The sequence below is a fragment of the Mya arenaria genome, chromosome 8, assembly GCF_026914265.1.
Source record: "Mya arenaria isolate MELC-2E11 chromosome 8, ASM2691426v1".
NCBI classification, from domain to species: domain Eukaryota; kingdom Metazoa; phylum Mollusca; class Bivalvia; order Myida; family Myidae; genus Mya; species Mya arenaria.
This window is the reverse complement of record NC_069129.1, coordinates 66,747,908-66,759,468: the sequence shown is the minus strand read 5'-3', so window position 1 is coordinate 66,759,468 and position 11,561 is coordinate 66,747,908. Positions and strand designations below refer to the sequence as shown.

Below are 11,561 nucleotides of genomic sequence, written 5' to 3'. Positions count from 1 at the left end.
GTCATCTTACTGTCAGAGACCAGTCTGTTTCGCTTTCCAGATAAAGTGTAAATGTCACGCTAGTTTGTTGACACACTTTGAGGTGTGGGTGGGGTAAAAAATATCGGATCTATCTGTAAGTTGTTGTGTGAATTCTCCAGGAAGCTCATTTTACGTACTACAACGGTTAACAGTTCAAAATACATTTGAACGATGATATAAAATTTTATTTATGTTCGAACAGTTGTTTTTGTCTGTAATTTGTTTGGTATGAAAGCAAATGTTCGAACATTCAGCTTCAAAGATCAGTAAAATGTTTGATAAACGGGATAACCGGTAATAAACGGTAAGTTGTTAATTTCCAATTATAAATTTATTTAAATTTATAAAATATTTCTTTATTTTTATAATTTTTTGACATAATTTACTGAAGTCCAGTGTTCAGTTTTGACATGTAACAACAAAGGAATTTAAAAGTAGTTCTGAAAGTTGATATTTTCACTCCTTATTTTGCAGTGAAAATATCAAATTGATATTTTCACTGTTGTTATTTCACTGTTAAAACCACATATTTCATCGTAAAGCATGAAAGAAAATTCAATGTTTCAAACAGTGAAATAACATTTTCATTTTTTCACTGTTTGAAATTTTAGCCCATTCTCACTTCCATATCAAACGTCAGCGCGCACAGGGTCGGGACACAATCTCAACGATGTCATTTCCGAAATGACGTAACGTCCACATGCAATTTGGCGCACATTTCTGAATAACTACAACTAAATGTGATGTTATTAACTTTTTAGGCATATTAGAAATAGAAACAAATACGTTTATTTATTTATTTGGACTTTCTTTGAGTCTCATATGCTATCAAAATGGAATGCTAAAATATCAAATACATTAAATTATAAAAGCTATCACACTCCTATTTCAGCTGGAAGTTATTACTTTTAAACACATTCTTTATTCTTATTTTTTATGAATGAAAAAAAGCAAATACGTGCAGTTTAAATTTTTTTCTGACAGGATGACATTTTTTTTTCTCTTAAAATACTGCAATATAATATCGCTTAGTGAATAGAATAGTTTTATCAAATATAAATATCGATATCTTCCGTGAATAATTTTAGCTTCATCATTATGACTAATGTTCTTTTTAACACAAACTAATGGCATTTTATTACAAAAAAACAATGTTAACATATACCATATAAATAAGTCAAAAAATTACCCGAGATGCAAATGTGCACACATGTTGCAATTAAACGCAACACATCCAAATATGCATAATATTTTAACAATATCACCCGACTAGATTAAAGATGCACTATTACTTCCAAATAAGATTTACCTTTTTTTTTTAATTTACCAAAGAGGATTAATACATGTCGAAAACAATGGTTCTTATGAAGGATACTGCGTTTGATTTGAAAGAAAGATGCAGAAAACACAGTGTTTCTACCTTATGAGACGATAGTAGATCACAGTTAATCGTTCAACATTCACCAATCATTTAATTTGTTTGGGTTTTCAGCTATTAAATACACTGTTATGAACTTGTTATCAGTTATTAAAATTTAACATATAGGCATTATTTAGTAAGTAGTTGAAGGTTAACCACTCAAAATGAATCTTTGGTATACATGTGTATGTATTGATTTGGAATAAGAGTGCCACTTTAAGCATTTATCAAATCTAACACATTCTCGTTCACCAGAGTGATGATGTTATGCGTACCACATACAATTAGTATTATCAAACCTCTGATGAATGGGAATGATTAAACATGATCAGGCTCGGCGCTTATTTTCAAAGTTATATTGTGTCTACTGGCGAGGCATCTGTTTAAATCATTCGATCTACCTGATTAAAATCAATACCGGCTGACTGATAATGTAACTTAGTGGTCAACATTATATGTTGTCCAATGAGAAGGCAGTAGTTCCCAAGTTCTTCAATACATTTATATCAGTCAATCAGCAGTCAGCCGTTATTGGATTGAACCATGGGAAGCGATATATATGTATATAATAACACTAAAAATTCTAAAGGTTAAAAGTTATAGCTGAGACTAAACTCAACAAAGTAATGTCTGACCACAATACACCACAAGCTTATGTGTGTGTTTTGAACACAGTATACATGTATAGCAGAGTCACTGCTGGACAGCCAGGGGTCGTCTAGCGCCGCTCTTCAACAGCAGCCCTTCAAGCGCCTCCCATCTAGCCTGAACATGGATTTAAACAGGAAAGTGCATGTAAAAGAGTCTAGAAAACTACATGTCTCTGTTACATTCTCAAAATCACGCCTGACGAGGCCTTAATCTTAAAATATGCACCCCACTCCCTTAATAAAACTATTTGCTTTTATTTTAAACAATTCTACATTATTTAACCATTTTAGTTCAAAATTACAAACTTTAGAATATGTCTTTATTAAGCTGTATTTTCAACCAGTTTTTCTTGTCATTGGTGTAGATAATAGTTTTAAGTTAAGTTATTTGCGTAGTATCAGAATTTATCGTAAAGAGTACCACTTTTTTTAAAAGAAAAAAAATCAATTAATGGATGCATTATCATTAAGTATAAGAGTCTTGTTTGACCTTGAGATCAGCCAGGTACTTGTTGGCCGTCCCCTCCAACCTCTCTGGCTGCCTAGCGAACGCGTTCTGGATGATGGTGAACGACTCGGTCTGTAGCAGCGTCTCTTTGAAACACGTCTCCATGTTCTGTAACGGACATCAACACCAAAAGATTAACAACATGGTCATAATGTGTGACCACCATTTCCGTCATCGAAAAATATACTGTGTAACGAAAGGGTCGCAATGCGTATCCGATTGATCCACCGTGACCAACATTTGTTCCCTTTTCGACTAGTTGGACCTAGTAACATGGTCTGTACCATAAGCCAAGGGTGAAACACCAGAATATTTGTTGGACATTGCAACACTCATCTATAGATTAAACTTTGGAACAACTACTAGTATGTCTTGAAACGGACAAGGGAACACTGCAAAATGGCTATTGAGGTGAGCGAAAGACGTTTGATCAACAAACATAATGACACCGTTTAAAAATGCCGAACTTACAGTTTTGTACTTTTTCAGGAGATACAAAAAACAATATAAAATGTCATATACAATAACATGTAGGTTCGGGTTTTTCTGCAACTTCTTCTGACCAGTAAACTCAATTTCTATTGGCTGTTAAGTCCGGTGTTTTCAGAAAAGGCGGCAAACTAAAATATGTTAATAAAAAGATGAAAACTCCGAAATAGAAAAAATGTAGGTTCGGCTTTTTTTAAATGGTGCCATCGATATTGAGCTATGTTTACCTGAAATGCATTAAGCGTGTTGTCGATGGCCAGGACGAACGTTGAAAGCTCCGATGTCATATTTTGGAGAGAGGTCGAGGCTTTCTCAAGTTGGTCTGAAATTTGGTAGACAATATAAGTTAGTAAATACCGTTTTACAAGAAAGAATACTCAAACAAGAAACCGATTTACGGGAGGGGCGCGCGCTTGAAGTTTTCAAGTAAACACTACATTATTTATATGGTAGAGAAAATATGCTGAGAAAACAGCTTTTTGTTTTATCCACGTCTTGTACGTTAAGAGCCATTTTTTTCGATTCGATTTCGAGTTGTTCCTTCTTGTGTCATTCATTGATTGAACTGTGCCATTCATTGTAATACCAGTATTTATATAAATGCGAAAGAATGGCAGACGGACATTAACATTCTTGTTGCCATTGTAACCAATAAAACGTTATGCCTAATAATTATGAACACTGCAAAATTACAACTACTATTACGTCATGGTTTCCAGCGCAAGTATCCAACTATTTACCAATTTTCAACTTGATTGTAGTTATCTCCAGTTCGGCTTCTGATTTCTCTGTCTCAAGGCCAGCTTTCCTGGTACGCAGATTTTCAGCATCTCGTCGACGTTGCTCTGCCGACGAACGAAGATCCCTGAAATCACAAATGGTTCGGAAATAACTTGACAATGTTGAAAAATCAAAATTAGAAGCAATATCATTACCGCTGACAAAAAGGAATGCTAAACAGACATTGTGAAGAACGAAGGCGTCCTCGTTTGTCAAACACTATTTGGCTTACAAATAAAAACGTACCAAAACTTATTTAGGCCTGACATCTGGAAGGAGGTACAACTGACCTTGCGGTGTTCCTACAACTTCCGGCATCGTTCAGGTTCACAGCCGCCGTCGCAGCCCCCACCGCTGTCAACGTCAGGCTTAAGCCACCTAATAGTGTACCACATAATTTAAGTGATAATGGGTCGAGTGTTCAGAACTGTGTTAACATTGTTGTTAAAATCATCGTAATTAACTTTCAAATCGTTTCTGCTCAAGAAGTTTAATAGGTATACATGTGATCTGCATCATTTCTAACAATATTTGAGAAAATCGTTTCAGCAGTACTTGATTTATTTAAATATTTGAGCATATCACCAACTGTTTTACGTTTTAAAGTTAAAAACGATGTCTTTGCTCAAACTATAGATGGAGATATCCGTAAGAGTTTATACTTTAAAGTGTTTTAGAGTGATTATTGTATACAAGGTACAAGCTTTCTATGAGATCCAATAAACATTGTACCGGTAAATGGCGCTAGGAGGATGCCGGCGCCGCCCAACACGGCACCCCATCTGCCTTTCTTTTTCTTTTTCCTCGCCGCATGCTCAATTTCCCCAGCCCTCGCATCCAGTCTTGCTGCGTCACCATCGAAGGTCGCACTGTCAGTCTGACACGACGATATTTCACTCTCCGTACCTAAAATACTTATATAGTATAGCGTTTATATCAGCATGCAGGACTAATTTAAAATTCATTGGCGTTGAAATACTATATATGTTTTTTTTTATTATGACGTGTTAAGTGTTGCATGTGTTACAGTGGTTGTAAACCTGAAATTTGAGTTGCAAGGGTCTCCATCTTCGCAGTATCCCCGTCAATGGTTTGTTTGTGGCTTTGGGTTCGTTTTCTACACAGCTCGATATTCTCGTGCACCGAGGACTGTATTTGGATAACATCGTCTCTTATCAACACAATAGAGGAGGTCGCATTCTCGATTGACGTCATCATTTTCTGTACTCTGACGTCACTGGGGCACGAGGAGGCCACAAGTAGGTCCTTCTCGGTGATGATCCTGCCTCCCTCGCTGGTCATGATGCTCTCGTACTTCGAGACGCTTGACTCCGCACGAGAAACCGTTTGCACGACGGCACTCTGGACATCCTGATCCACGTGTAGTCCTGCCAACAACGCCGACATGCCCCCGAGGGCCGGTACTAGTTGCTGGTATAAGAAAACTTTATATATGCATAACACATTTCAGAACTGGCACCGGATTTTCAAACTCAAAATATTTTTCAATGCTTTTTACATTTTTGCATTGGAATTTTTAGTTTGATTTTATAAGACTTTTTCTTCGTTAAAAAAAGTAATATGAGTTTAAAAATCCGGTACCAGTGGTTTTGTAGCTATCAGTATCTGGCTCGTGTACCCAATAACAAAACAGTAAGTTGCGTGCTAACTATTATACATTTTGTTTAAAAAATGTTATCTTTAAATCCTCTTGGACTTGTTTTACTGTCGCTTGTATATTTTTTTGGTCAGCAATAAAGGGTACAAGTATATTTTTCATTTAATGCTTTAACAACAACATCCTACATCTGCTTGTTAATAATTAAACTTGTGTTTTCCTAGTTTGTAATATTGGGCTATTTACTGAATCACAATTTTATTTAAAAAAAAATGATTGATTAAGTCTTCATCATGTTAAGATTACACACTTCGACTTTACGAAGGAACAATAAAGATAAATAGAAGTTCCCAAGTCAACATATAAAACGCAAGTAAAACGAAAATAGAGCTTACCAAAGTCATTTCCAGCAGTAATGATGATCAAACTGGAAAAGCAATGTGGTATATGAGTGAGTATACTGATGAAGATGGGATCCCATATATTAATCAGGCTCATTGCTATTTATAGCACATTGAGATAATAAATACAGGCATTTATCTCATAATGAACGATTATAGTTACCCAATCTGATTAAAATCCTGATCTTCTGTACACGAAGATCTGACCGTCACCAGTTTCAAACCGTTTTCATTACATTTCGGATTTCCAATATCGCTAAAAATAGATCAGCCAATGAAATCGCCTGTTACGGAATGAATGTAGGCGCGATCTTCAAAATGGCGATACCCATGGCTATCCGGAAAGTTGTTGGTGAAATGGAATTTATAACGGCCTTAAAACACAATCAAATGGAAATTCTAATGGAAATACTGAACGGAAATGATTGTTTTGCAATACTGCCAACTGGGTATGGTAAATCATTGCCGTACCAAATGTTCTTACCAGTAAAAAGAGCTCTTAATCCTGAAAATCATGACACGGTGTTGGTATGCTGTCCCCTCATCTCCCTTATGGAAGACCAAGTCAGACGAGTGCAGCAGTTTGGAGTAACAGCTGCCTTGAGAGGTTTGTTTAAAGTCAACATTCTGTCCTTTTTCTTACTTTGTAGCATAGATTTATATTACTGATCAACTGAGTTATTCAGGTTATTGCTGTTTATTTCGGGTGTCGGAGGTTTCGTCACACTACCAGTTCGTCACACTGATTTTATATAGTAAATTCAAAGAGGTTTCGTCACACTTAATTTATATGGGAGATAATAGATATTACCAATGTGTGAACAAACAATGGATAATAAATGTGCCACTGATTAGTTGTTTGCATTCATCAGTAATCAAATTAAACTCAATATTAATAATTAATATCATAATTTTTAAATGGCCAGCTGACTTATTTAATTAATCACAATCATGAAATTTCAAAGATTTTATTACCTTATAAAATATGTGTGAAATACAATATCATTAATTTGGACTATCTCTTTTTCAATAACTATGTAAAAAGTGTGACGAAACCTCTTTTGTATTACTATATAAAATCAGTGTGACGAACTGGTAGTGTGACAAAACCTCCGTAATTCTTTATTTCCATAATGGACCAATTAATTGGTCAGACATCTGTGGACTAGCTATAAAATTAAAAAAACAAACATTAGAAACCAATATGTCAAATTTAAACTCGGGTGCAAGAATTTTAGTTTACTGAATTATTGAAATAAATTGTGCTTTTCAGGCACAGACCAAGACGCCAATGAGGCAATTGACGATGGGACGATCAGTGTGATATTTGCTTCACCAGAGGCACTTGCAGAAGAGTGGGTCAGGCAAATTAAAGATGTATCATTGATAGTTGTTGACGAGTGTCACACAATTTCAATGTGGTAGGTTTTGTAAAATATAATTACAATTTACAAAACAACAAGAAAGAACCCAATCTGATTAAAATCATATCCCCTATATTGCTTCGTGTACAGAAGATCAGGATTTTAATCAGATTGAGAAAGAACCTAGACTAAATGTAAACCATGTTCCTGTGTATCTGGTTATGTGAATATAATAGTGATATTTTGTCATGCACTTTATAAGCATGTGTAACATTTACAATGGTTGTGCTTTGTACATGGTATGGTATGCAAACACTTGGGAGTCTGATACAACCGATACAAATTATTTTCAGTCATTTATAACTTTTAAAGAATTCCAAGTTTTATCAGACTGACTGAATATTTACAAGACGGCATTCTTACAAAATGACTGTAATTTACAAATAACTATAAATATGTATTTTTTATTAAACAAACTTTTTTATTTATTTAGGGGTGGTCTAGATGTTGACGAGGAGAAGGCCTTTCGGAAGTATTTCCGCTTTATTGGAACATTACGCTCAATATTTCCAGACGCAACAGTGTTAGCCCTGAGTGCTACTTGTACTTTGAAAATGAAAACGCAGATAATGAGCAATTTGAATCTTAGTGGAAAGGCCCGAGTTATTGAAACCTCTCCAAACAGAGCCAATATCAAATATGTTGTAAAAAGAACACCAATTGCCATTGAGGAAACCTTTTTTTGGTTAATAGATAAATTGTGTGAATTGAAAAAAGACTTCCCAAGGATTTTGATATACTGTAATTCCATCAAAGATGTATGCCAACTTTTTAACTATGTTGTTACTGAAACAAATTTAATGGATCAAAATGTGGTTGAAATGTACCATTCTGAAACGCCGCAAGAAAAAAAAGAACACATTGTGCAAAATTTAGGGCTTGACTCCCAAATGAAAGTAGTTATTGCAACAACAGCTTTAGGCTTGGGTGTTGATGTCAAGAACTGCCATGGGGTGATTTTATTTGGACCACCAAAAGATGTTGTTGATCTGTTACAGGAAAGTGGACGATGTGGTCGTAATGATGAGCCCTCAGTCTGTGTTATTTTTTGTAATCGGTATCAATTAAATCATATTTCAAAAGAAGTGAAGGAAGTAATAGGTTCTGTGGAATGTAGGAGGAGGTGTTTGTTGAAAAACTTTACCAGTGAAGAGGTTGTCTCAGACCCAGCACATATGTGCTGTGATCTCTGCGTTTCTCACTGCAACTGTGGTTCCTGTACACCCCATCCCATAGAAGTTTTAGTAGGTACTTTTTCCGCTAAAGCAGAAGATGCATTGGTCAGTAGTGACAGTGATACTATTTCCTACGAATATGAATCTGATGTCAGTTTCGATGGTGGCTTTGAATGAAAATTATAAAAGACAACAAAAACATATCTTAGAATTTAAATTATAAGATTTAATTTCAAAAATGATGTAGTATCTAATAAAATACAATCATGTACTAATATTTTGCCTCACCACATATTAAAAAACAATTGTTATAGTCAATGGCTATAATTCACTATATACCTTATGCAAGAAGAAAAATGAACAGTATAATGAATATAGCATTTTAATGAAGAATAAAGTTAAAATTAAATTATAAAATGTTTTAGATTTTATCTTGTTTAGCTTTTTATGTGAAGCACAATTAAACTTCACACAAATGTTTCATGCGCAAGAAGCAGCTCCTTTGCTCATAGGTCAAGGTCACTCTTCTGAGGTTAAAGGTCAAATTTAACCACATCCTGAGTTTTTATAGAGTTTATAATTGAATGCAGCAGAAACTAACATCTTCAGTCTGATTGTGCCTCACCACATTATGCATATTTTATATTGACCTAAAAACGTTTAATTTTAACAGGTATATATTTGATTGAATATATTTACTACAAACAGGCGTATTTTGTTGCTATTGCACCCTTGTTTACATGTACAGTTGTACTTCAAAACACAAAACGAAAAGACATTGGAAAGATTACATGTTCTTATTCCGCAAACGTCTGAATGGCAATTCTGGCTTGTGTCTGGCAATCATTACTGGCAAACCAACAAAACAGTCACTGAAAGGATTGCTGCTTTTTTGCACAATTTTACGGCAATGAAGTGTGCGGCCAGGACGAACTTCTAAACCATTAATAGACAGCAAATCTATCAAAACCTTTTTGACATCCTCCTTGTATGAAGGAAGTTTGTGAAACCCTTTTCTTTTTTTTACTTCACACATAGCATCAAAATGTTTAACTGCATGAACAAGATGGGGAAATTCTTTTGAATGTTGCACAATACTGTCTTTTGTTTGAAAGCCATGTGTTGCATTTTTGGTGTCTCTGTTTAAAATTTCAACAAATTCATCCAAAGACAAATTATTGTTCTTCCCACCTGAAATATTGATAAATCTGTTTGCAATTAAGCGCTTTGATTGGTGAGCCGGTAATGTGCCAGACACAAGTGCTGTAAGATGTACACTTCCTATCAAATATTTAACTTTGTTGGTCCTGTTGTATATAGGCGTTTCAAATTTGGCACTCCTTACTACTCTGTAGCCATCACCCATATCAACAGCACTGTTTAAGTTTTGGTGAAGAGCTGTTAGACGGAAAACTGAAACAAGATAGTCATTCAGTTCATCTGTTTGCCTAAGCAATGAGTTTGTTGTTTGGACCTTGGCAGACATGTTAACTTGATGTTTAGTTTTTTCATGCATTTTCAAAGATGTTACATATTTATACCTTGCATTACAGAAGTGGCACTTGAAATTGTCATTTTCAATAGAATTAACCCAGTAATTTTCCTCGTGATCAGGATCTGCGAGCACATTCTGCAATTCTGCAAATAAATCATGAGGAAAAATCTCTTTTACAATTTCACCACACTTGTCATTTAGCCATTGTAACTGTTGATCTGCTTCCCAATCTTTTATGCCTTGTGGTACTGGAATAGTTGAATCACAGCTATTTTAGGCCACAGTTGCACTTTAGGACTGAATACTTTTTTCATAGGTTGTTGTGTTGTACTGGAACTTGAAGGGGACCACAGCAGACGTTTCACAGTTAATTTACGACTATAACCAATGGATTCGTTGAGGGTCTGTTTAATAATTTGCAATTTTTCAACTACCCCTTTCACCAGTCGATTGCACTTAATGCAAATCCCAGTAGCATCTGTTGAGGTCAGGTCCATATCAATAACTAAATGCAGATCATCAACTGTTTGTTTCGTTATTTTCAATTTTTTGTTCATGTTCACGCTCGTTTTTATTTTTCTGCCAGAAGGCGTTATTTCAACATTACAAAACACCATCCCACACAAAACACATCGATCTTGCAAATGATGTTTCTTCGGCGTGGAAACTGTCAACTCTGCCATTTTGTACAGTTACAGTAAACCAAATATTTAATGTTGGTGATGAGATCTTTTCACGTAAGGTCTAGGGCGAGATATTGGCAAACAAATCAAACAAAACAATGAAATACTTTCACGATCTTGACATGGCGATTTCACAGACGGTGTGTGTGAGAATTACACGTTGTAAAAATTACGCACTAAAAATTCGGAAATTCCAGCGATAAAAATAGAAACTTTCGACTTCTACTTTCGTTTTCGCTATATGAAAGCTAGGCGTTGATTGGTTAATGGTTACGTCACGCGATGGTGATCTCCAATTGGTGCCGGTCAGATCCCCATGCACAACAATATAGGGGATATGATTTTAATCAGATTGATAGTTACCACAATATATATCACTATCAGTTTATCGGCGCACAAGGTGAGCTGCCCACCACCACCCCTTCCACCACCCCAACCCCACGCCGTTAAATTGTCCAAGTGAACCTGTCTATTGACTTAAAGTCCTGGATCCTTATATTGTTAAATTGCAAATAAAAATGTATATGTGATGTTAGTCCAGAACACGTTTGTAAGAAGTTATTGAATTATTCATTACAAAGTACATCAGTCTAAAACACTTTGAATTCAATAAACTAGTTATTGGCATGTACACCATCATTGATGAATATGAAAGGTGCTTACCAATTGTATATCTCTGGACAGACTCTTACAGCATTCACGCTGACACCAAGTGACAACGCAGTTGATTTTAAAGTGGGACTCCATACTTTAACTTCCGGTATAATCATCAGTGTACATGCTTGAAAGATATCATGTATTATATACACATTAAATCCAACGGGAATTTTATAAAAGTGTTGCTTTCGATTTCATCATCAGCGTGCATCTATGTGGGTGTACATGAAATGTGTCAAC

The 11,561-nt window shown here is 35.3% G+C and overlaps 2 protein-coding genes across 3 annotated transcripts; one reads left to right on the top strand and one right to left on the bottom strand.

Moving 5' to 3' along the window:
* Positions 1-804: 804 nt before the first annotated feature.
* LOC128242735 (uncharacterized) lies at positions 805-11,443 on the bottom strand. 2 transcript variants are annotated; one of them, XM_052960004.1, is made up of 9 exons: positions 11,328-11,443; positions 5,882-5,913; positions 4,909-5,299; positions 4,601-4,774; positions 4,159-4,246; positions 3,829-3,953; positions 3,316-3,410; positions 2,582-2,707; positions 805-2,206 (listed from the first exon to the last, which is right to left on the bottom strand). In XM_052960004.1, exons 2-9 carry the CDS (start codon positions 5,888-5,890, stop codon positions 2,135-2,137), a joined length of 1,080 nt encoding a protein of 359 aa, XP_052815964.1. In that variant the 5' UTR covers positions 5,891-5,913; positions 11,328-11,443; the 3' UTR covers positions 805-2,134. The 2 variants fall into 2 exon arrangements, with proteins under 2 accessions (XP_052815964.1, XP_052815963.1); XM_052960003.1 differs by lacking the exon at positions 11,328-11,443 and adding an exon at positions 6,051-6,152.
* LOC128242734 (uncharacterized) lies at positions 6,182-8,910 on the top strand. The gene is made up of 3 exons (XM_052960002.1): positions 6,182-6,494; positions 7,161-7,308; positions 7,745-8,910. Exons 1-3 carry the CDS (start codon positions 6,182-6,184, stop codon positions 8,661-8,663), a joined length of 1,380 nt encoding a protein of 459 aa, XP_052815962.1. The 3' UTR covers positions 8,664-8,910.
* Positions 11,444-11,561: the final 118 nt, after the last annotated feature.

Coding starts and splice junctions, on each gene's coding strand:
- LOC128242734 (XM_052960002.1), top strand. CDS start 6,182: ATGAATGTAGGCGCGATCTTCAAAATGGCGATACCCATGGCTATCCGG. Junction 6,495..7,160: donor AGTAACAGCTGCCTTGAGAG/GTTTGTTTAAAG, acceptor TGTGCTTTTCAG/GCACAGACCAAGACGCCAAT. Junction 7,309..7,744: donor TGTCACACAATTTCAATGTG/GTAGGTTTTGTA, acceptor TTATTTATTTAG/GGGTGGTCTAGATGTTGACG.
- LOC128242735 (XM_052960004.1), bottom strand. Junction 3,411..3,828: donor TACAATCAAGTTGAAAATTG/GTAAATAGTTGG, acceptor ACCAAATTTCAG/ACCAACTTGAGAAAGCCTCG. Junction 2,207..2,581: donor AGTACCTGGCTGATCTCAAG/GTCAAACAAGAC, acceptor ATCCATGTTCAG/GCTAGATGGGAGGCGCTTGA.